This window comes from Mesoplodon densirostris, chromosome 3, assembly GCF_025265405.1.
Source record: "Mesoplodon densirostris isolate mMesDen1 chromosome 3, mMesDen1 primary haplotype, whole genome shotgun sequence".
In the NCBI taxonomy this organism is placed as follows: Eukaryota; Metazoa; Chordata; class Mammalia; order Artiodactyla; family Ziphiidae; genus Mesoplodon; species Mesoplodon densirostris.
In genome coordinates, this window is record NC_082663.1 from 145676694 (window position 1) to 145701382 (window position 24689).

The 24689-nt window shown below is 53.1% G+C and overlaps 1 protein-coding gene across 8 annotated transcripts in view; it reads right to left on the minus strand.

Moving 5' to 3' along the window:
• Positions 1–24689, minus strand: part of DNM2 (dynamin 2) — a 92722-nt gene that overhangs the window by 19782 nt on the left and 48251 nt on the right. For 3 of the 8 annotated variants that reach the window (XM_060094137.1, XM_060094132.1, XM_060094130.1), the window contains exons 5-14: positions 22852–22950; positions 20845–21005; positions 17276–17418; positions 12615–12750; positions 11326–11393; positions 10575–10713; positions 8103–8189; positions 6056–6126; positions 2439–2490; positions 1576–1587 (exon numbers count right to left, since the gene is read on the minus strand). In XM_060094137.1, coding sequence (XP_059950120.1) covers positions 1576–1587; positions 2439–2490; positions 6056–6126; positions 8103–8189; positions 10575–10713; positions 11326–11393; positions 12615–12750; positions 17276–17418; positions 20845–21005; positions 22852–22950 — 968 coding nt within the window. Of the gene's footprint in view, positions 1–1575; positions 1588–2438; positions 2491–6055; positions 6127–8102; positions 8190–9340; positions 9480–10574; positions 10714–11325; positions 11394–12614; positions 12751–17275; positions 17419–20844; positions 21006–22851; positions 22951–24689 lie in introns of all 8 variants that reach the window. The other 5 variants (XM_060094133.1, XM_060094131.1, XM_060094136.1 and 2 more) reach the window with 3 other exon arrangements.

Here is a 24689-nt window from a genome sequence, read left to right on the forward strand (position 1 = left end):
GACAGAAGAGGCAGGCGGGGTTCCCGTGCTCCGGGGGGAAGGCACGCTGGGGGCGGGAGGAAGGGCTGCCAGGAGAAGCGAAGCAGCTGGGGCCCACCTCCTCCCTGGGTGAGTCGCCTGGGCAGGGATGGAAACCATGGCTGGGAGACCCAGGAGCCACAGCCACGCACAGGCAGGGCTGGGCTTCGTGGCTAGGGGTGTGGAATCTGGCAGGAAAAGAATGACTAAACTTCTCAGGGTATGGGTGTGGGGAGAAACATGCCCCTGGGCTGTTTAGAGGGAAGAAACCATTCAAAGGGGATTGGGGGTGACACACGGGGAAAGTGGGAACCATGGGCCCAAGGATGATCCATTCCTCCTGCAACCACCCCCAACCATGGCAAGCTTTGGCCTCTTCTGCATCTTCCAGGTTCTGTTAGGGGTTCAGCTCAGCTACTGGAAAGATCCTGGGGTCACCAGAAGATCCCTGCCAGAGGGCAGCAGTAGGGACCGCCCAGTGTGGGGGGAGAGAACCCCGGAGAAGGAGGCCTCGGTTAAGGCTGGTGGCCAGGCCATGGTCTCCAAGGTGGAGAGCCGGGGCCGAAGCCAGCTGCCCAAAGGCAAGCACCCTGAAAAGAGCCCAACTCTCAGAAGTGAGCACTGCCTGCTCCCTGCTGGGCTGGGCTGGGTCACACACAGAGAAGAGGTGTTACCTAAAACAGGGATGGCAAATACCATTCACCAATCAATGGGTAGCACTGTGGTGAGAATTCTGGGCACTGTGGGAAAGGACACTAGGATCAATTAGTGATGTTTGCCATTGGCAAAGGGACAGGGGCAAGTGCAACAGAACAGCCTAATCAATCATCGTATCTGCTATGGAGGCAGGAAGATAGTGGCAGCATCCAGGAGAGAGTCCCCTGATCAATGTCTGTCATGGGTACAGGAGGGGTATCACGTGCAAAGCTATCACATGGGGGAAAAAATTCCTTGACCAGTTAGTCACATCTGCCACGGAATGAGGAGTAGTGACATGCTTAGGAAACAAAAATGCCAGGATCAATTAGTGATGTCTGCCAGGGGCACAGGACAGGAGAGAGGTACAAGGAAAAGAGTGCTGGATCAATTAATAATGTCTGCCTTGAGTGCAGGAGGGGAAATTTTCGGCATGGTGTTGTCTGGAAACAGAGTGGTGGCAGTGGCAAGAATAAGCTCTTGCAGGGCTTAAGCAAAATCTTCCCCAGCCAGGGAGGTGAAGGGAGAAAGGCCTGGGGTGTTAGCTGAGTATTTGCCATCCCTGACCTATAGGAAACAAGGAAATCATGTCAGGAATGGGCTGGAGGGGTGGGCGCCAGATGGGGGCAGTGGTCAGGTTAGTGCCTGTGTGAGTCAGCTTAGCCCAGGGCAACACGAAGCCTGGCAGGTGGGAGCCACGGCAGGGGTTTTTAAAGGTTAGCTGGATTTTTAGTTGTTCTGTTATTTATTTATTTATTTTTGGCAGGGGGTGGCGGTGGGGGAGGGGCTATTATGGGGTGGCGTGGTCTCCACCACTACCAGGTTCTCTAATGTTTGCTACCACACTAAGTGAGTACTTACCAAGATCTCCCCCTTTGAAAATGCAAAGTTAGGGTTGTGGGGAAATCAAAGAAGAGCAGGCGGAGGAAAAGAGACGTAAGGGACATGAGGGGATGGAGAAAAAGCAGGAAAGGCACAAAAATGAGGAGAGAGAAGAGCAGGGGGAGAAAACAGCAAAAGAAAAAAAAATTACATGCTATTAATTATATTCATGGTGTTAATATTTAATTCATTATCATCTCCCGAAATGAAAAAGCAACAATATATGTATTACCTATGGCAAGCGCAAAAAAAAATCATGCAATGGTTACACCTTTCTTTTCCAGAGGGCTCTGTCATCGTGCAAGATAAACAGCAGAGCCCCCACCCCGACCCCCGCCCGACGTGGAGAAGGCAGGGGACACCGGCAGAAATTTTTGCAAAGATGATGTGTTTTCTTAAGCAGGAAAAAAAAAAAAAGGGCACCTAATACTGGCCTATATAAAGCTGTTCTTACTTCACAAGGCCTCTGGTTGGGGCATGACATCAAGGTAGAGAACCCCCCATACAGCTCTGGGTTTCTCCAGGTATGGGGATCAAAGCACCCCCAGGCTCCCCAGACCCGCCCGTCATAACCAGCCTCCCCCCAGGCTCTGAGTCTCCAGGGCTGGGCCCGGGAACCCAGTGTGGCTGCAGACACCAGAGGGACTGGGCTGCCCCTCCCCTTTGGTTTCCCAAAATATCAAAACCTAAGTGGACTTGAGAGGCTGGCGGGGTGTGGGGGCGGTTTCTGGCGGGACATGCTATGAGCCAGGTACCATCGCTGGCCTCGGTGGTCCCTTAGCGCTCTCCCACCCCCGAGGGTGGAGCTGTGGGCCGCGGAGGGTGCAGGGGTGGGCGGTTACCTGGTTGGGGATGGCTCTCTTCTTGTTCAGCTGGGTGCTCCTCTGCTGGGCGCTGAAACCAAAGCACAGAGAGAGCTCATGCGGCGGGAAGCCCAGAGGGATGAGGAGCAAGAGGCCCTCGTGGCCCAGGCGGGGTTCTCTCCCGAGTGGGGGCCAAGGGCACCAAGGGCAGAGGCAGAGAGAAGCCCCCCGTGTACGAAGGACTGCCCAAGGGAAAGAGAGCGGGCTCGTGGAACGAACGAGATACCGAATTAAACCCTGACTTCTCATCCCTGATCTCGGCCACTCCTGAGAGTGCCAGCTATTTCTAGGAGTCACTGGGTCCTGGCACTTCCAAGAGCGGGCATGGGAAGCTGGATTCCCAAGTGGCTGGGAGGTAGCCATGCTGGCTTCAGAGTAACCTTCAGTGTTTGGGGGGTCAAACTTGCGGCTTCTTCCCGCTTTCTCCTCCCATCCTGGCCCGGGCACCAGGCCCAGAGCGGCTCTGACCACAGGGCCATCCAGCCTGGGAGATGAGGCTGTGGGACAGCTGCTCACCATGAAAACGCTACTCATCTTGGATGGCTCCTGACCCAAGTCAGAGGGCAGTCAAGGTCAATGTGTTTCTGCAAGGTCCCTTATTTACCTACAGTCCCAGATCTCTTTTCTTCTTCATCTATGTTGTTTGCTGGCTAGCTCACAACAGACAGACATATCAAGTCTCCTTTATTTTGTACGTGGGCACCTACTCAGCTCCCTTGTTTGTCCTAATATATTTTCTACTCGGACCATCATTATCACCACCGGCAACCAACTGTTAACTCCTGTTACTTAGGGGTCATATTGTCTTTTCGTATCATACTGTTTTAGCTGGAACTTTTGAAATAAGAAAAGGCAAAACATCTTGTTTAATCCCTTTACTGGCTGCCTCTGGGATTTTACCTTAAAGTTCAAGCTGGCTGTTGGATAAGGTAGTGTGTGTGCCTCTGTGTGTGTGTGTGTGTGTGTGTACGTGCACGTGCATGCGTGCGTGCGTGCATGTGTGTTAAGGAAGTAGGCTTCTGTTCCTAGATCAGTAAACGGTGAAACATTAAGAATGGAAATGAGGGACTTCCCTGCCGGTCCAGCGGTTAAGACTCTGCGCATCCACTGCAGGGGGCATGGGTTCAATCTCTGGTCAGGGAACTAAGATTCCCAAATGCCGTGCGGCGCAGAAAAAAAAGAAAAGAATGGAAGTGGAATTTATCCAATGATTTCCCTAAGAATCAATACATTTACTACAAGGACTTTTTCTCTGGGCCTTGTTTTTAGTGTTTCGAGGGCAGTGAGGAAACACCCCAGAACTTCTAAGCACAGGAAGGAGGTGGATCAATAGTGTCTGAAGGACACAGAGCTAAGCCACTCACAGTGATGTCTGGGTGCTGGTGAGGTTCCAGATGCTCTACTTCCTAAGGGCTTCCTGGGTCTCACACATGCCTGGCAGCTCCTCTTTCCCTTGCCTCCTCGGTGTGTGTGTGTGTGTGTGGTGTGTGTCTGGTGTGTGTGGTGCGTGTGGTGTGCGTGTGTGTGCATGTGTGGTGCGTGTGTGTGGTGCGTGTGGTGTGTGTGTGTGTGGTGCGTGTGCGTGTGTAGTGTGTGTGTGTGTGGTGTGTGTTGGGGGGGAAATCCAAAATGCTCCCCTTGGCCTGCCGGCCCTCCTGGCGAAGAGGCCTTGACCTCTCCCCTCCACCCTGCCTTGGCCTCCTCACGCTCCTGCTTCTCAGCCTTCCTTCCCTGTCTCCAGTGCTCTCTGACCCCGCTCCGGCCCCATCGCCTGGCCGTCGTGACTTCCTTGGGAAGGTCTCTCCAATCCTCGTCCCTCACTGCCCTCTCCCACAGCCCCTCCACCTGCCCTCCTTTCCAACTGACATCCTCCTTATGAGACCTGGCTTAATGACAGCGTGTGGGTCCTCAGCCTCTGGGTTCTGAAAAGGCAAGGCCCAAGTCTGGCTTGTTCACCGTCCTAGGACAAAGGCAGTGCTCTGTGGCTATTCTGGGGGCCCCTGCGACATCCCACCCAGGGCTGGGGCCTGGGCCTGGGCCGGGCGGAGCCTGGCACCCTGGGCCCCGCCCCCAGCCAGGGCGTCCCCCGTTCACACACTAGGGAAAAGGCACACAGCAGGCAATACCCACCCGGTCACCAGCTGCTCAGTATAGTAACAGCTGGGGCAAGTGGGAAGGCCCAGGAATCCAGAGGAAAGAGTGGAGTGGTCAAAGGAAAAACAGGAGAGATTGTGAGAAGGAACTGTGGATGAAGTGTGAGAAGCAGAGACATCAAGGTGAGGAAAGCAGCAGCAACCTGAAAAGGGGGACCAGCGTTTTCAGGCCCCACACACCCGGCTGCTGGGGGAACAGGAGCAAGTGGGGCTGCTTCCCCAGGCTGAGAGCCCAGCCTGAGGGGCAATCCCCGGCCGGGGCCCCTCAGCCTTCCCCACAGCAGGGGCAGTCCGGCCGGGGCCCTCAGCTCATCTGGGCTGGGGCAGCAGCTTCTAATCATGCCCTCCATTCATTCATTCATTCACTCATTCATTCATTCCACTCACCGACCACGTGTCCAGCACAGAAGAGCTGAGTGCACTGATAAATGGCTACCTAGGGAACTACTCAGCCAGCAGAGACCCTGGACGGGAAGACCCTCTTGCCCAGCCTGCTAGCCCCTTCCTCCCTGCACCCCCAAGACCAGGCCACAAGGCCACCTTCCAGACTCCCACGGGCGGTGGACAGCCCGACCCCGGCACTGACCACACTGTGTCTGAACTGCCTGGGGGCAGCTCTGTCCCTGGCGCAGGACCTTCCTTTCAGGGTGGGGACCTGGGTCTAGGCCTGCTCACTGCTGTTATCACAGGGCCTGGTGCAATGAAAGCACACCAGCGATATTGGCTAAACAAATACAAGGAGGCTGGCTACCAACCGCCTGTTATTCTATCAGGCTCCGGAAAGAGGACCTTCATGAGCCATCAGAACAATCTGTGTGATACTCACCGAGGCGGGGGGCTGATGGCATCAGTGGGTGACACTGGAGGCCACCAGCATTTATATTTATATCCTGCTGAAATCAGCTCCCTGCTCTTCTGGCCCCTTATCCAGGTGCCGTGGAAGGTTCTAGTTTTAAATCTACAGCATATAGACAGAAGCCATGCAAATCCTGGTGGCACTTCCCAAAGAGCAGCCCCTGGAGCCCTGAGCCCCTGAGCTGCTCAGTGAAAGGGCCCAGTGCATGTGGGGGAGACTGGGAAAGCTGCACGTGAGTCTACGAAAGGCTCTGAGAAATCCTGCAGGAAAGGAAGCACTGAACGCTAGTTAGCCTTGCCCTTTCTCGAAGCCTCTGACCACTGGACTGCCCTTTCCTCCGTAAACTAACCATGGGGATGCCCCACAGGGGGTGCACTGGGGACAACGAGGCTGGGGGGTCGCTGCTACCCAGCAAAGCTTCCAGATGCTCTCCGATGGCCCCGCGCTTCACCTGGGGACCCATGACAGAGAGACCTTCGTGCCCCGGCCCAGCAGCGGAATCCCAACTTGACCGCTTTTCTCAAGGCGTGGCTCTGAGGGTGGACACTCATGCCACCCCACCAGCCGCTATCTTGAAAAGTACATACTTGGCAAATCCAATGAAGTCTTCATGGTTCGTGTTGATGTAGGACTGCTCGATGTCGATCAGAAGAAGAATCTGGGGGGAAGCGTGGGTCATGGTGAGTACAGAGCCCAGCGTGGCAGGGAGGGGCCGCTGCCAGAGCACTTCCCGCACCCGCCAGCAGGGGGTGCCCCGGAACAACCACGCTGTTTCCCAGGCAGAACAGCGGTCACCCACCCACCCCTTCCCATATCCTGGGGCCCATCTGCAGGGGAAAGGGGGCATGGGTGCTTCCAGACACCAAGGCCTCACAAGTGAGAAAGACTGGGCCAAAAGAGCAGAGTGAGGCAGCCCAATGTGGTAGCCGCAAGTGCGGCCTCCGAGGCCTGGAACAGGGCAATAAGGCCTCACTGCAAAGGCTTAAATAGGTCACAATATGTCGTGTTGAGAGTAGTGTCTGGCATGCTATAAGTGCCTCATTAAAACGGCAAAGGTGGAAACTATATTCAATATCCTGTGATAAACCATAACAGAAAAGAATATGAAAAAGAATGTATATACATGGATAACTGAATCAGTTTCCTGTACAGCAGAAATTAATCAACATTGTAAATCAACTATACTTCAGTAAAGGGCTTCCTTAGTAGCGCAGTGGTTAAGAATCCACCTGCCAATGCAGGGGACACAGGTTCGATCCCTAGTCTGGGAAGATCCCACATGCTGCAGAGCAACTAAGCCCGTACACCACAACTATTGAGCCTGCGCTCTACAGCCTGCGAGCCACAACTACTGAGCCTGCGTGCCTACAGCCCATGCTCTGCAACAAGAGAAGCCACCACAATAAGAAGCCTGCGCACCGCAACGGAGAGTAGCGCCCGCTCACCACAGCTAGAGAAAGCCCGCACGCAGCAACGAAGACCCAATGCAGCCAAAAATAAATAAAATTTTTTAAAAAACCAGAAAAACTATACTTAGGTAAAATTAAAAACAAACAAAAAACTGGCAAAGGTAATTTGGCCAGGTGAGGACATTAAAATGAAACACACGGGCACAAAGGCACACACCAGCCAGCCAGGATGTCGTCTCAGATAAGACACAGGCCCTTAAACAGTCCTGTCACTTCACTGTGCCTCTGAACCCTCAAGCATAAAGCGGGCCAGGCATTCGGATCTTGGGGGTTGCTGGAAAATGCTGGGGTGCTCCGTCCATGGGAGACACTGTTGCTGGTTTAGAAGGTCTGAGTCCTGTTGCCCCGGAGTCCAGCCATGACAACAGTGGGGCAACAGGGGGTTCTGGTGTGTATGGAAGGGACAGTAGCATTCTTGCCAACCATGACAACAAAACAAATTAGAATCTCTCAAGCTTTTCACAAAACTTCCAGGTTACAGAAGCTTCGAGGGAATGGGGGACCCTATAAAGGACAAATGAGCAAGTTTCTTCTCCGTCAATGTCAAGGGCAGAGGGACTGTTTTATACAAGGTGATCTCACAAGCAAATACAACAGGTGGGCTTGTTTCGGTTCCAGTTTGAATAAACAGCTGCCAATCTCCTGGGATAAACCATAATGGAAAATAATATATATATATAAAAAAAGAAAGTCTAGGGGCTTCCCTGGTGGCGCAGTGTTTTTGAGAGTCCGCCTGCTGATGCAGAGGACGCGGGTTTGCGCCCCGGTCCGGGAAGATCCCACATGCTGCGGAGCGGCTGGGCCCGTGAGCCATGGCTGCTGAGCCTGCACGTCCGGAGCCTGTGCTCCGCAACGGGAGAGGCCACAACAGTGAGAGGCCCGTGTACTGCAAAAAAAAGGCTACCACAGCCAAGAGTCTGTTCGCATGACATTCTACAGGGACGGGGAGCAGCCTAGTGGTTGCCGGGGCCTGTGGGCCTGGGGGTCGGGGAGGGATTGACAAAGGGGCACAAGGATGGGGATTTGGCGGGGGGTAGCAGAACTGTTTTGTATGTTGGGTGAGGTGGTGGTGACCTTGCAGTATGCATTTGTCAAAACTCATACTGCACAACCAAGATCTACTGCACATAAACTGTATCTGAAGAATGAAACAAAAAGCCAGTACCTGGTCCTTGGTCCTCCCCTCCCGTTCCCGGATGTAAGTGGTGACGATTCGTTCGGTCTCCTCTCGCAACCGGGGGTAGGAGCTGAGCTGGAGGGAAAGCAGAGTGGCGGCGTCGGCTGGGTCTTCGTGGCTTGGGCAGCAACGTGAGCCAAACGGAAAACATGGGCGGAGGGGGGGTGACATGGAGTGTGCCCACTGGTTCCCCACCCCGCTCCTGTCTCAGAGCTGCTCCAGCCGGGAGACAGGAAGTGGACGGTGGGGGGACGGTGGGCCGGAGAGACCAAGAGGGTGCCCGCATACAAGCAGAGGTGCTTTTCGAGAATGCGTTTCAGAGGTGGAAAGTGGCAGAGAAAGCGGGTGACAGCCACCCCCCTCCCTCGAAGTGCTGGGTGAGAGCAAGGACACAGTGTAATTAAAGCCCCTGGGTCACCAGGGCGAGGGTCCGAGCGCAGCTCAGGAGTGCGCAGCAGCGCCCGTTCTAGAATGGGGGGAGGGCCAGCATCTGGGCCATCGACCTCGGAGGGACTCCCTTGCGGGGGGCGGGAAACTGCTCCCAATCATCTCACCTTTGGGATCCACTCCTCTGACACCCCCGCTGCCCCAGCCTTTGCAGCAGCAAACAAACCAACGCACAGAAGCCCAATTTCCATGGTTTGGGGAAAGACGACGAGTTGGGAAAAACTGAGCAAATGGTCAAAATCACTAGAGGAAAAATTCCGTTTTCTTTTTTGGCTACACCACGCGGCTTGTGAGATCTTAGTTCCCGGACCAGGGATCAAACCCAGGCCCTCTGCAGTGGAACTGCAGAATCCTAACCACTGGACCGCCAAGGAATTCTGAAAAATTCTTAAATGCCTTGTGATGTAAGAACACGCAGATCAGCACACGGGCGAAGTGTTTCACCGCGTTGGTGGCAGTCTGGAAACCACCTTTCTCAAAGTGTTCCAGGGATGGGCATGGACACTCATCCCTGCTGCCTGCTTAGTAAGTGCATCTGGTCACATCAAAGGCCTTCCATCCCCATCAGAGGCCCAAAATGCAAAGGTGGAACCCAAGTGCGACTGGCCCACCCCCTTGTGTCTGCCAAGGCAAAGCTGAGATGTCTCCAAGCGACCACTGGCCCACGGAAGGGGGTTCCTGCCGAGGCAGAGTTTCCCAGATGCTTGGGTTAAGACTCAGATGGGAAAGAGAAGATGGGGGACAGATGCATAGGTGATAATAATGAAACCTTCTGTTACCTTCTCGGCACACTTTTTAATGACCGTGGCCAGTTCTGAGACCACGAGATCAACACACTTCAAACTCGGCTCTTTGAGTTTTACAATCTGTTTTTTCACAATGGCTTCAAAGGCCATGTCGGGGGTGAAGAGCCCCGTCCTGGGTCATGCGGAGGGCGGGATGAGGTAAAAAGACACCCAGGGGCAGTGCAGGCCACACACGCGGGACGGGAGACAGAGAAAGAAGAAACGAGAGTCAGCTGGTTAGTGACATGCATGGAGGAGCCTGCGCCCGCATTTGCCCCGGAAGCTGCTTCGGATCAAGAGGCGACCTGGGTCCAAGGGGTGGGCTCAGTCTGGGGTTTAATTATAAAAGTGCTACAGATGGGAGTCAGCGTACGAACAGCTAAAGGTTTGGGGAGGCCTTTCCTTTTCGTATCTGTGACAATGAGCTCTAGGACGAACATCTCCAAACCATCTGGGTTTCTTTCCCTTCCCTTTTCCAATCAAAGAAGCTTAAGAAGCAAATGTGGGCTTTTCCAGACTGAGAACAGAAGGATGAAGCAGAAACTCCTGCCTTGGAAGGCCGACCCAGAGCTCCACGGCCATGGGGGACGTGCAAGCACAAACTGGCCACCAGGAAGCGCTTCAGCACCTTGGCCAACATGTGCTGCCCCGGGAATCAGGCCGGGGGTCCGAGGGCCGCTGCCTGGAGACAGCACTGCTCCTGCGGGAGCTGGTGGAGGCTGGTAGGGGCGGCCCAGGGCCGAGCACTCCTTAGGCCGCTGGCGTTTGGGCCTTTCTCGGCGCCTTGGGGACAGGGAAGTGGCTGGCTCCAGGAAAGCCTGAGGGTGCCAGGCATTTGTCAAGAAGGCATTTGTGAGGGGCAGGGAGGTTCAGGGAGCTTGGCCTCCAGCAGGTGACGCGAGGTCCCTCTCTGCTTCCCAGAAGACAGCAAAGCAACAGCCCAGCAAGACCCCCATCAGACACATGCTAAGCTTGGTATCAGGGTCCCAGGGAGCCCTGCCCACCAGTCTGGAATCTGGAGGCCTGGCACCCCCGGGCTGCATCCAGGCCAAAACGCTTCTGCCCCAGCCTCTGGGTAGAGGCCACGTTCTTGGAAACTGAGGCAATCTGGGAAGGGGAGGGAGGGGGACCAGCGGGGCATAGGCCAAGCAGCACTGGGAGCCTGATACCAAACTCCCACAGCCCCGTTTCCACAAGGCCAGGAGTCACCCTGCCGAGGGTCCAATACCTTACTGGTACACTGCCTAACTGTATTGATTAGCTCCTGGATAACCAGGTCGACACATTTCAGACAGGGCTCTTTCAGCTTGACGACCTGCTTTTTCACAATGGCCTCGAATGCCAAGTCCGGGGTGAAGAGCCCGGTCCTAAAACCATCCGTACCCAGGGCGGGGGGGCAGGGGAGATAAGTCAGAGAGAAACAAAGCACGGTCAGCGATTTCATAGGCACGGGCTGGGTTCCCGAGAGAGCCAAGGTTGCAGCAAGTCTGGGGGTCAGAAGCCCACGTCCGCTACCTGGAACCCCCCAGGGCAATCTGAGGACCCCACAGTGACACAAGAGTGGAGGGCGGGAACAAAATGGTGGGGACCCAGGAGGCGTCCGGGGCACCCATGACGGGGACAAATGCTGGGGCTCCTGCAATCGTGCCTTGGCTCTGACTTCCTCCCCACCCCCCAGGGCAAATCTGCAGCGAGCTTTCTGACTTGGCTGACCACTGTAACTGGGCCCTTTAACCCATGTTTAACCCAAGGGCAGTGGACAGCCGTGGGGCTTATGACAGATCCACACAGAAGTAAGCACATCCACCCTCGAGTGCCTTTGGACACCCAGAGGGAGAGACTGACAGCTACTGCAAACCATCCCAGAGCCCTCTCCAGGTCCCCCAGTCGGGGCACCCCAAGGATTGTGGGGACTGACTCGCTGCAGGGTGGCACCATGGAGGTGAAGGGAACACGGCGCCTCCCCCCGGGGAACTTGCCTGACTCCGTGGATATTCTTAATGGCATAGCTGATCTCCCGTCTTAAGTCCTTCTCATCGAACTCCATCTGAGAAGAGACAAACCAAACACATGCAAGGAGGTACCTGAGGCACCGCCACATCAGGTCTGTACCTAGGGAATGTCACCTCCTGTGTACCATTTATATTCATAGGGCAGAATATTTAATTGGTCAACATTTTCAAGAACATTAAAACTCAGTTTCAGCAAGGATGCTCTGAAACTAACACTCTTGCTCTCTTGGAAGGAAAATCAACTCAAATAAACTTTCTTCTGGGCTATGTGGCAGTACAAATCAAAACATACCTACACTGTCACAAGGTCGTTTTAAGAGCTCTAGGAATTTATCTTGAGGAATTAATCAAGAATTAGCTACATTCACAAAACCATCCGTAACTGCTGAAAAATGTGCAAAGAACCTAAATGCCCCAAAATGGGAGACTGGTTAAATGAACGATGGGACAGTCATAAAATAAGATAGTGTTTTGCCACTGACAATGCATGAAATGTATACACTAGTTTGGAAAGATGGCAAATTATATTAAAAAAAAATACAAAGATACATAATTAATTTTTTAAAAAATACATATGCACACACTGGTATGGATGAATATATGTACTGTGTTTGTGGATGCAGGGAGGCTTTTTGCCTGCATTTGCACAGAAATAATTCTCAAAGGACACACATCCAGGTGCTAAGAGGCATTGTCTGTGGGTGTTAGGATTATGGGTGTTTTTTTCCTTTTAGCTTTTGCTCTTCTATTGAAAAGAACATGACTGGTTTTTACAAAGATGGCACATGCTCACTGTAAAAAAGTATAAAACTTCAAGCAATTAAAACAAAAAGAAAACCTCCAATCCCAGCACCCAGAGCTGACATTTTGTGAATAAACTTGCAGGTCTGTCTCTGCAAAGACACACATCTAGACATGCGTGTATGATTTCATATGAAGGATGTTGTAACTATCATCTGTATGTTCTGTTGCACATGCTGGCTCCATAATCTGCTTTTCCCCTTTCAACCACATGCTGGGGACATTTTCCCACGTGAATTTACCTATATTTTCTATGTACTTTGCAAAGAACATGTATTCAGAGGAACAAATGGAACTTTCATACAGCTCTGCTGGAAATCTCTTAAGCTCAGGGAAGGAGGCCCGGGCCTGGAAGTGGGAGCTCGAGACCTCGTGGCCTGGGAGGAGGCCGGGTTCAAGGCAGACTGAGCAGGAGGGTCAAGGCTGACCAGAGGGCCTGGCCCGGGCAGTGCTACCTTCACCAGCTCGAAGGGAAACCGCTCGTGGAAGATGCGATTGATCCGGGCACCCCCGGAGAGCTCCAGCGTGTCCACTTGGTCTCCAGAGCCCTCGATCCTCTTTTCGAAGTCCACCCCAAACTGCTGGACCATCCTATGAGGAAAAAGAAAACCTGAAGGTCAAAGCGAGGTTTTAACACAGCTCCGGAATTACGTCTCTGGTCAAGCCGTGGCTTACTTTCCTCCACAGTGAAAGCACTGTATCCTAACCACTAGGCCACCAGAAAATGTCCATCTTTTTATTTTTTAGCAGCAAAAACAGACAAAATCCAGGAGCTGCCAGTGGCAAGCACTTGCTACACATCAGGCCCGCTCTATAGGCCTGTTACGACTATTCATTCATCGAGTTGGGGGCAAGGGGGGGGGGCTGTTATTACTCCCATTTTGCAGATGGCAAGAGGGAGGTGCGGGGTGTGTGTCGGGGGTCACAGTTTAGCAACCTCTGCCCTGAGGTTTGGCCTGATCCGGCAGGACCGTGACATGAAAAGGGAGCCCCTCCACACAATTCAGGTGGCTTCCACTGGTTCCCGCCACCTCCCAGTCTGTTTGGGTCAGGACTCCACCACTGATGGGCTGAGAGGCCTTGGACAGGTGACTCTGCCCTCTGAGCCTCAGTTTCTTCATCTGCAAAGTGGGCTGGTTGTAACAGCACTTCCACACAGGGTCACTGTAATAAGGATTTAAGGAGTTTCTAGATTTCATCAACTCAAAGCAGGCACTGGTCCCCAAATGCACTAATGGCCCTGGACACCCCCCAAAAAGAAAAATGTTGCCAATTAATGCTAATTCACCTGAATCATCTGGTTTGAGAAGGTAAAAAAAATTTTTTTAAGTGCGCACGTAATTGATGAAATGTGGTAACGCCATGCGTGGCCCCTTAGAACCCAGCCCAGCCCTTAAAAAAAAAGTGTCTCAGAGTATTGCTGATTAGTGCTGTGAGGAAGTGAGCAGTAAAGAACCAAGATATTTATCAGTGTTTTGGTCTTCTTTAGCATTTCTAATTGTTTCCCCCAGTCCCTTGCACTGTCTGTCTGAATCATTTCCTCATTTCCATTCCCCCAATTCTGGATCTCCTCAAGTACTGTGTGGAGTTTCCCCAGAAGAGGAGCTGCTCCAATCGGGACCAGCCCCGCCTTGGGCTGGCAGCAGGGAGTTGGCAGTTCCCTGGCACAGAGAAGCCCGGCTCTTACGGGCAAATACAGCTGATGCCTGCAAGCTGCCAGGGCAGCCAGCCTCGGCCACCAATGGATGGGGTTCTTCCAGAACACCCAGGGGGTCACACACAGGGTGTCCCAGATGCCCAGAAGCTCTCTGCCCACATGAAGCAGACAGTGCCCACGTTTGACTTCCTTCCCAGAGACACACAAAGGCCTACGTTAATGCTGCACCTGAAATGGGGACCTTGAACAGTGGCCAAATCAGGGCCCAGATCATAAAAGACTGAGCACTACAGCAAGGACAGAGTACAGAGCAGGGAGTGGTTTAGGCATCAGGATGAAGACCACGGCAGCTGCCGCCAGACTCGGAGGGAAAAGACGTAGCATGCATGAGCACCAGCCTCCCAGGGGCCCTGGAGTCCGAGCTGCACTCAGAGAGCATCCTTACCAACTGCCATGAGTTAAATTGTGTCCCCCACAAAATTCATATTGATGTCCTAACCTCCAGTACCTCAGAATGTGATCTTACTTGGAAACAAGAGTCTTTGCAGATGTCATTAGTTAAGATGGGGTCATACTGGAGAAGGGTGGGCCCCTAAGCCTCTGTGACTGGTGTCCTTAGAAAAAGGGGAAATTTGGACACACACACAGGGAGAACGGCATGTGAAGATAAGACAGAGATTGGGAACCCCCAAGTTGCCAGCAAGCCACTCGAATTCCACAGAAGAAACCAACCCTGCTGACACCTTGATTTTGGACACTCAGCGTACATAAATATGAGCCAATAAATTTCTTTTTCTTTCTTTTTCTTTTTTCTTTTTTTTTTTTTTGGCCACACTGCAGGGCTTGTGGGATCTTACTTCTCTGACCAGGGACTGAACCCAAGCCCTCGGCAGTGAGAGCACAGAGCCCTAACCACTGGACCTCCAGGGAATTCCCAATAAATTTCCATTTTAGTTTAAGCCACCCAGTTCGTGGTACTTTGCTGCAGCCACAGCAAATAAATACATCAAGGTACAGGGCAGGTAAGATATCTACAGATGACCAGCGGTCCCTAGAGATGAATGGTCCTGGGTTTAGAGCCACAACTGCACATCTAGGGAATGTGCATTCCTGATCCTAGTTCTGGAAGGAGAGAGATCCAGGCGCAAAACACAAAAGCCGAGGGACAAGAGCTGGTTTGAAAAATGTCCCTGATCACCTCTGCTTGGGGAAAAAAACCTGCCAGGGTTTTAAGTGATCTGTGTTCTGTGCAGAGGATGGAGCTGAGGTGAAGGTCACTGTATAACTTGGTTCCCCGACATGGAGCAAAGACCAAGCTGTGCCTGGGAGGAAAATGCTAGACTCAGAACAATCGATCATGGTAACGAGGATGATTAAAGTAAAGACAGTTAGCTTTCCTATCATTGGCTCCAAGTGAGCCACATACCATATATACCTGTGTGGGACCCGAGGGGGTGCCCAGAACCAGGCCGGGAGGGCCAGCGGGCATGGGCCCCCCTGGAGGCTACTGATTCAAATTCAAGTTTTCCTCAAGCTAGTGATCCCTCTTTTAGGAGCCTGCCCCGTGGGAATCCTCGCTTGTGAGCTCAACAACGAACTTGAGAAGCAACTATCGAAGAAGCAAAAAAATACCCGAACGTCCCCTATGGGCATCGGGTCACGGGTCACGTGAAGAGCGTATGGGATACTCCGGGCGGCCGTGGGATATGGAAGGCTCTCGATGCCACTTCCATCAGCTGCGAGAGAGCAGAACTGGGGGCTAGTCTGATGCCACTGTTCTCATTCTCTGGTAAGACAAGAGCCTGGAGACAGGAACTGGGGTGCAGAGGAGGGAGGGGAAGTTTTCACCCTCTGTACACGTGAAGGCAGTCATTTTTATAATAAAGGCCGAGGAGGAGGTCATGCAACAAGCCATTCAAAGGGACGCCCACCAGCAGGGAAGGAAGAAGCAAGGGCCTCTGCTGGCCGCTGGTCTGTGTGGCGCATAGCCTGCAGGAGGATCTGGGACTGCAGATAAGATGCTAAAGAAGGAACACCAGCCCTCGCTGAGGGGCCACAGATGACAGCGGTGCACCTCCTCTGTGATGTCAAAAAAACCCGGGCCGGGCCGCAGGGCACTGGTGAAAAATGACACGAACCCTGGGGGATGGGTGCTGTCATGGAGGGCGTCCCCTGGCCCGCCCCAAGGGCCCCAAAAGCATCTTCACAAGATTCCCCAATGGCCACGTGACGTGAGAGCTGCTGCGGGCTGCGGTGCAAGGAAAACGAGGCTCAGAGGGGTGTGGTCACCTGCCTGTGGTTGCCCATCAAGCCCAGGTTTAGCCCCAGGCCGGGGCCTCTGCAGCACGCGCTAGACCAGATCCCTAAAGCCTGTGAGGAGCCAGCACTGGCGCTGCAGAAGGCTTTCCGGAACGGGCTGAGGCTGAGGCTGTCTGACGTTAAAAGCATTCGCAGTGCCACTTGGCAGAGAGGGTAGGGGGACGTCAGGGCTATAACGGCCAAACAGGACAGTGTCCCTCTGGGAGGGGTCTTGTACGCGGCACCATCTGCCATCTGAGGTGCCAAGGAGCTTCTGGATCCCATTCTAGCCAAGCCAGCTAAGGGGTCCCTGGCAGGGCAGACACCTGGAGTGCGGAGGCAGGAAGAGCCCCGGGTGAGAAGCGGAGATCATGGGGCACACCCACTCCTCCGACCCATAGCTGGGTGGCTGCCGGGAGCACCTCCTTAGAGTCAGGGTGAGGATTCCAAGAAAGCAAGCAGAAGTAGCTGACACATGGCTCCGCTCCCTCCCCCCATGTCTGTCCTCCCTGAAGCCGCCAGAGGGCGCCCATGAACACCTGAGTCAGGCCATGTCCTGCCGATGCTCAGACCCTCCATGGCTCCCACCTCAGAGCAAAAACCAAAGCCCTCCCCATGGTCTACAAGGCCCTGTAGGCTCTACCCTGTTCCCTCCCCGCCCTCCCTTCCTCCCACTCTCCCCTCGCTCACTCTGCTCCAGCCACATGGGCCTTCTCTGACATGCTGGATGAAATCCTGCCTCAGGGCCTTTGCACTGGCCGGGCCCCCAACCCCAGGGCTCTGCATGGCCCCCTTCCTCACCTCTTCAGGTCTCTGCCTGACTCTCACTGTCTCAGGGGGGCCTTCACTGGCCACTTTATTTTAAATGGCACCCCTACAACTACCCTGGCACTCTCTAGCCCCTTCCCTACTTCAATACTTGGCCATTTCACAGAGTACACACGTTCTCATCTACTTATCTTGCCTCATCCTTCCCTTCTCCCCGTTCTGAGCATATGGGGTGTCTGCCCAGCACACTGGGAAGACCCCAGTGCTCAAGACAGGGCCTAGCACAGAGGGCTCTGGCCAAGTGTTTGCTGAACGAACGGATGGACGGATGAGTGGGGGAGCATGAGGCCAGGTGGAGGCCCTAGAGCGCCAGGCAGGGGGAGGGGCACATACTGCAGCAGGGCTTTGGTCTTGCGCGTGGGGTCATCGGGCCGGAAGTTCTTGTACTCCTCCACCTCCTTCTCCAGGGACAGCAGCTGGCTCTGCAGCTTGCTGCGCAGGGCCGGCAGTGACTCCCGGATGTGGTTGGTCAGTTGCTGCGGGAGAGAGGCTAGACGTCAGAGGTCAGCACCGGCAGGATGCTGAGAAGGGGCGGGCCCGCTCCACCCCCAGCCTCGAGGGACCAACAGAAACATCCAGCTGGAGTCACGCTGGTGTGAGGGGTAGGGAGAGGTGGCACAGCTCCGTCCACAGTGGCGAGATGCTGCAAACAGCCCGCGGGGCCTTGGGAGGGCAGATCAACCAGGCTGTCACACCAAAGAGTACATGCAACTGTTCGCAAGAACCAGGCAGCAGGACCCAAGTGCTGACCAGGAACAGCCTCCCACAAGTGCCGCTCAGTGGGGCAAAAAAAAAAAAAAAAGAAAAAAACCTAGAAGCCACCGCAGGACCCAGGTACAGAAGGACTGCCAGACAGGCGATGGTGCATCCACACTGCAGAACGCTGGAGGAACGTACAGACACGGGGACGGGCCCTACAAACTACGACAGAAACAGTTTGCCAAAAAAGGCACAGAACACACCTATGATGTGCTCCCCTCTGTAAAGACAGGGAGAAAGTAAGAACACATTTTCATTTGCACGAACAGAGTGAAGGATGGTTCACAAGAGAAGGGCAGAATGGACCACGTGAGTGGAAGGACCCTTCTCTACAGCCCCCTTTTCCTCTACTGTTCTGCCTTTTTTTGTTTTGTTTTGTTTTTGTTTTCGTGGTACGTGGGCCTCTCACTGTTGCGGCCTCTCCCGTTGTGGAGCACAGGCTCCGGACGCGCAGGGTCAGCGGCCATGGCTCACGGGCCCAGCCGCTCCGCGGCATGTGGGATCTTCCCGGACCGGGGCACGAACCCGTGTCCCCTGCATCGGCAGGCGGACTCTCAACCACTGCGCCACCAGGGAAGCCCTACTGTTCTGCCTTTGAACCACGGGGATTTGTTCCTTATTCACAAATTTTAAAAGGGGTCAGCAGTGCAGAAAATGTTAGGCAATGAGCCTCAAGAGGGGTCGTTCAAGAAAAAGCTAGCTACAGAGCAGTGGGTAAATATCTTAACTGTTCAGGTGGTGAAAAGGAAGACGGAAAGGGAAGAGAAGGAAAAGAGAAGAAGGAGGAAAAGGAAGGCTGGCGGTACAGACACATCAGTGTCTAGCGTCTCGAGAAGGAAGGCCAGGAAGTGGTGACACTGGCCGCCTCAGGGGAAGAGAGCCATCGCGGGATGGGAGGAAATGGGACATTCACTATATTTGCACTGTCTGACTTTTTTTAATACTATGATAAAAGAGAAAGAGAGAAGGGAAGAAAAAAATAATAGCCATAAAATCAGCTAAAACCCACAAAGTGAAAAGCAGTGTTTTGCGGCCATCTGTCCTACAAGACAAAAGAAATGACCAACTATCCATCAAGCTAGAAAAAAACATATGAAGGAGCCTCACACTCCGTGGAATGAATCTGATGGTCACCCCAAAGCCCTATGTGAGCTGGGGCCCCTCCCTGTGGGAGCTGCAGGTCCCTAAGGGTGGCAGTCCACTCCGGTCCTCGACAGCATCCTGGGGCGTTACAGTGGCCCCATTTAGCTCGTGAGGCAAAGGAGGGGTGGGGGGACCAGGAAGCACCAGGATGTGGAGTTAGGCCCCCAGGAGGCCAGCTGGGCTGCTCACCTGCGGCTCTCAGAGGGGGCCCCAGGCACCTGCGGGGAGTTTTACTTCCCTTCCTCTCCCTCCACCCCCTGCCCAGGCAGACCGCTGCTTCCTTTCCTGGAGGGCCCCTCCCACCGGACACTTACTTCCCTCTTTGTTCTGCTGAGCTGCCTGCTCTGCCTTCCTGCTCTCTTCCCGGCCCCATCACTGCCTAACACTCGACTGTGCCTCCACCTGGTGCCCCCAATTAGAAACATCCCTTCCCTAAGGACAGGGCCCAGCTCCCACGTTGCCACTGTGTCCACTGCAGTCATGAAGGACTCAGACTGTCACTCGGAGGCCCTGCCCCATCCGAGATGCTACCATATAGCACTGAGGGGGAATTCCTCGTAAACCCGGGGCCACTAAGGACCACACCGCCTGCTACAGTATAGCTACATAATCCCACATTAGGGATTTTACTCTCGTAGAAACTGGCACACATGCAAAACGATGTTATGAAACAGCAGCCTTTTACTGACTAGGAACATTAGCAACCAGCTTGCCAAAAAGAGCCTGGTTAAACAGACTAAGACCCATGTGTTCAGGGACTACTACAGGGCCACGAAAAAGAGTGAGGAAGCTTTTTCTGTAGGGACAGAGTTCCAGGAGATACTGCTGAGCAAAATAAAAACAAAAAACAAAAAACCAAGGGGCGGTTATCCATGACTATGCAAGAAAGAGAGAAATGTGATTCTCAAAAGTCCTTTTTGCTTTTATGAACAGAAAGAAACTCTGGCGGTGTTAACAGTAGTGCCCTAGGGGTAGGAAGCAGGGGCAGATGGGGGTGCTTCACTATATCCTTTTTTTTTTTTTTGCGGTTCGCGGGCCTCTCACTGTTGCGGCCTCTTCCATTGCGGAGCACAGGCTCCGGACACGCAGGCTCAGCGGCCATGGCTCACGGGCCCAGCCGCTCTGCGGCATGTGGCATCTTCCCGGACCGGGGTACGAACCCGTGTCCCCTGCATCAGCAGGCGGACTCCCAACCACTGCACCACCAGGGAAGCCCCCACTATATACTTTTAAACACTGTTTTTTTTTTATAAGCCCTGTGAATATACTACCTGTGGGAAAAAATAACACTAGAAAAGCAGTGAGATACCAGAGTTGCTGGCATTTGCTATGTGCTGCATTTCATGTAGCAGACGCCAGCCCTGGAGGCAGGGATGCGGACGATTCCCGCCTGATGGACAGGGAGGCTCGGAGAAGCGGGGCTGGGCTTTGGACCAAGGAAGGCCAGACTCCAAAGTCCTCCCACTTGGCTACTGTCGAGCGCTGCTAGCCACCCGGTGTTTGTTCAGGCGAGGCGTTCGTAACCCAGGTCATCAGTGTCAGGAACTGTATGCAAACTTCCGGGTACGTGACTAAATAATTACGGTGGTAATTAAAATAATGGTAATAAACAACAAGGTCCTACCGTATAGCCCAGGGAACTACAGTCAATATCCTGTGACAGACCATAATGGAAAAGAATATGAAAAAGAATATATATATGTATAACTGAATCACTTTGCTGTACAGCAGAAATTAACCCAACATTGTAAATCAACTATATACCTCAATAAAATTTTTTTAAAAAATAAAAATAAAATAATGGTAACAATAGTAGTGATGGTAATAATAGTACCAGTAGAGACTTACTGAACACCCACTCTTCTCCAGGCCCTGAGTCAAATGTTCACTGAACCCATTTTGCTAAAACAAGGGCTGCTCTAGACCAAGGCCAATGGCATTGTGGATGGCAGCTGTTGTGCAGTGCGCAGCCTGAGCAACTGCACAAAACCCTTGTGTACCTGATTCAGAGTCTTCTGCAGGTGTGGGGTGCCCATGCGGTCCGCCATGTGCCGGTAGGCTGGGTGAGAGAGGAAAAACTTCCTCTCCGCTGCCAGCGCTGCGCGGATGTCCTTCTTGCCCTCAATGTCCTTCTGGCTGCGGTTCACCACGCCAATGTAGCCTGTGGGGAGAGAGGGTCAGGTCAGGGCAGTGCCAGGCAAGCCAAGGAGCCCAGATGCTCCCCTTTTTGCACGGGACTGGGCAGTGTGCGGGTATAGACATGGATCTTGCCCTACAAGTCACTCACAGAGGAGGTGACAAGCCATACGCATTACTCAGAAGCAACACAGAGAATGCAAACACTGAGTACAGTCCTGAAAAGCAACCCAAGTGTTTGGAGGAAGAAGTTATATTCAGCATGGTGTGAGGGGCTGGAAAGAGAAAAGCTCTGGAGAAGATGAATTCCACAATCCGAGCTTTAGAAACAGAAAAAAAAACTTCAAAAACAAGGGCAGGGCTTCCCTGGTGGCGCAGTGGTTGAGCGTCCGCCTGCCAATGCAGGGGACACGGGTTCGTGCCCCGGTCTGGGAAGATCCCACATGCCGCGGAACGGCTAGGCCTGTGAGCCATGGCTGCTGAGCCTGCGCGTCCGGAGCCCGTGCTCCGCAACGGGAAAGGCCACAACAGTGAGAGGCCTGCGTATCGCAAAAAAAAAAAAAAAAAATATATATATATATATAAGGGCAATGGGGGAAAGCTAATCTTGCGGGATATTAATACCTATTCTACACTGTGCCACAGTGAAAAACAGGAACCAACCGAAGTGTCCACCAAATGGGGTCTGAGTAACGGTCCATGTACCCCCACATGAGGGACCCCATAGGATCTTTTACAGTCATTTTGAAGAGTATTTGCCTTCAAGGGAATGTTCACAGGGACACATTCTGCTATTTTGCTAAGTGAAATGGAAAAGCAGGTCACCAGGCGGTGTGGCGCTGGAGAGCTGGCGTTCCAAACCAGCTCTGCCACCTGCCAGCCTTGTGAGCTGGGGCAAGGGATTTAGCCTCTCGGTGCCTCAGTTTCTTCATCCATAAAATGGGGATGAGCACAGAGCCACTGCATTGGATTGTTACGGGGATTAAATGGGTTCTTCCACACCAAGAGTGCAGAACAGTGCCTGATATGTAATAGGTACTTAATACATGTTTGCTATTCTCATTTCATTGAAAATAAAAATACTTGGGCTACTCTTGTCAGAATATCTGAAACTAAACTAAACATGAGCCTAATCAGCCTCTGTCTAGATCAAATGACTGGTTTATAGGGAACTACAATTGGCCAGATCCCAAGTGAAGCAGTACAGATAAAGTGGCCGGAGGAGGAGCTGTTTGAATAGAATCATAGGTATTTACGTGTCAAATGATAGAAAGCCTAGGATTTGCTTCATGATCCCCCAAGGGAGGAAAGAACAACAGGAGAGGATATTTGGGGCACTGAAGGTTAGCTGTATGTGATTAGCAGCAAGGCTGGGCCAGTGGTTCTCCTTGCACTTTTCTCTCCACTTGAGAGAATGTTTGAAAGCAAGTACTGAACATTAAGAAAAGTTACAAATCCTCGGGAACTCTTGGGAAGGAGAACCACAGAGTATTAAATAGGGGGAGAAGTTGCGCTGTGGATGATTTCAGTTTCCTTCTTCTGGACACTCATTTTCTGTTGCCAAAGTGAGTAGGCGTTCACTGTGTAACTGAAAAATGAATGCACGCAAATCAGAAGAAAAAGCTACCTGTGTTCACTCGCGCAGAAAAAAAAAAGAAGGTTCTACAATGGAACAGAAAAGCAGTTACTTCTGGGCAGTGGGGAAATGGGATGGTGAATGTATCTGTGAGCATTTGCTGGGGTTTCAGTAAAGATAACAAAAACAAATCATCTTCCAAAAGCAAAGGTGCACCAGCTCTCCTGCTGCTCAAGCCCACCCATCTTGCCTGCCCTCCCCTGCCCTGTAGCCCCCAGGCCCTCCCGGGCCGCACCTCTTCTCAAGGGGAGCAGCTTGTTCTCCAGGATGTCCCTGGCATCAGTGCCTTCATCCATTAGGTCGAGCTTGGTGATGACGCCGATGGTCCGCAGGCCTGAAAGAGCACAGAGGTCAGAGGGCGCCATGAGGAAGGAGCACGGGCTGGCGACCCCGGGCCACCTGGGGCCCAGCTGGATCCCCCCGCTTCCAGGCCGTGTGACCTGGGACAAACCATAACATCACCTGCCTGGACCCTAGTTTCCCTCATGTCAAATGAAGGCAGTAACACACCAATCTCAGGGGGTCGTACATGAGGATAAACCTGGCATGTGGCCAATGTTCAATCAATAAACGCTGGCCACTGTCATCACTGGTACGACCAGCGACGGTGTCTTGTTGCAGCATCAGGGGGCAACCTCATCAAACTTGAACCCCAGGTCAGAATCTCCACACTGTGCTGAGTGGCATGCAACGTAACACGCTAACCCGTGACAATTCTTTCTAGGGTTACCTCTCATCTGAATGGCCAAAATTCCACACTGGAAACCACCCCATGGAATTTCTCTTCGTCCCAAGTTGCCCAGAATCGAGGGAACCCTGCAGATCGATCAACTGCCCCTGCTGGTGCCTGAGGGCCCCTCTGTTCTAGCCGTGTGAAGCTTGGGGAGGGCAGAGGCAGCCCAAGGTAGAGAGATATAACTGGGGAGGGGGTCTGGGGGCATCTACTTTATTAGAAATGTCCAATCTCACTGAAGCACTGTTCCTAAAAGCTCAGAAACAACCCAAATGTTCAAGAACAAAACAAAGACAGCAATGGGCCGCACGATGGATGGCTACGGACCTATGTCCCTATGGTAATAGGTAAACACACACACACTACAGAAAAAATAAGGAAAGACCATCCCATTTCTAAAAATGTGACTGTACATGGAAGAACAAACTCTGAAAGAATATTTGCCAAGTGTGGCCACCAGTACCTGTGGGGGGAGAGGAGCGGTCACATGTTAGGTCCTACATTTTACAATGGTGACATGACATTTTGGGGATAATTATCATGAATACTTTCAAAGTTAGAAAGCTACTTTTTTCTGGAAGAACGCCAGCATCAAGTTCACTTAACTGTTTTCAACCGCACATCCTCGCTGCCTGATCTAGCCTCTGCAGTCACGGTCACACGCTATTTCCTGGGACTGGACAAGGGGGACAGGAAGGTTTGAGGGGGGCACTGTGGGCAGGGGTGGCCCCTCCCAGGAAAGCACACCTGGATGACCCTGGGGAAGAGCTGCCAGAGCCCTGAGCTTTGAGGAGCTCACAGTCCCGGCGGGAAAGGAGCCCCCTTCGCTGACTGTCCCCCAGGCCTACAGACTAGGGAGCGTGAGCCACAGAGCCAGTCTCCCCAACTCCACACTGTTCCCCAATTCCTTCCAAAACACTGTGGGATCCAGGCAGTCGGCAGACAATCTGGAGAACGTATTTCGGTGTGTGTCGTACTCTGCTAACCCCCCGCCGCTCTCAGAGCACACCCAACTCCCCACCGCAGCCCACGGGGCCTGCTCGACTGGTCCTGGCCCCTCTCGGCCCTCGCTCCCGCGCCCTCCCTTTAGCTCACTCTGCTCTGGCCACACTGGCCTCCCTGCTGTGTCCTGGGCACCCCCGCTCTTTAGCACCCACTGTCCATTTTCCTGGGTTTTGCCTCTTTTTCTCATTCTGATCTTGCCCAGAACCTCACGTCTTCAGAGGCCCGTGACTGCACCCCCTTCCACCCCAGCCTCCCTCAGTGGGTTCTATTTCCATCCAGTGATTACCACTACCGGAAGTTATTCCACTTGCTTATTTCCAGTGGGGGATTCTGTT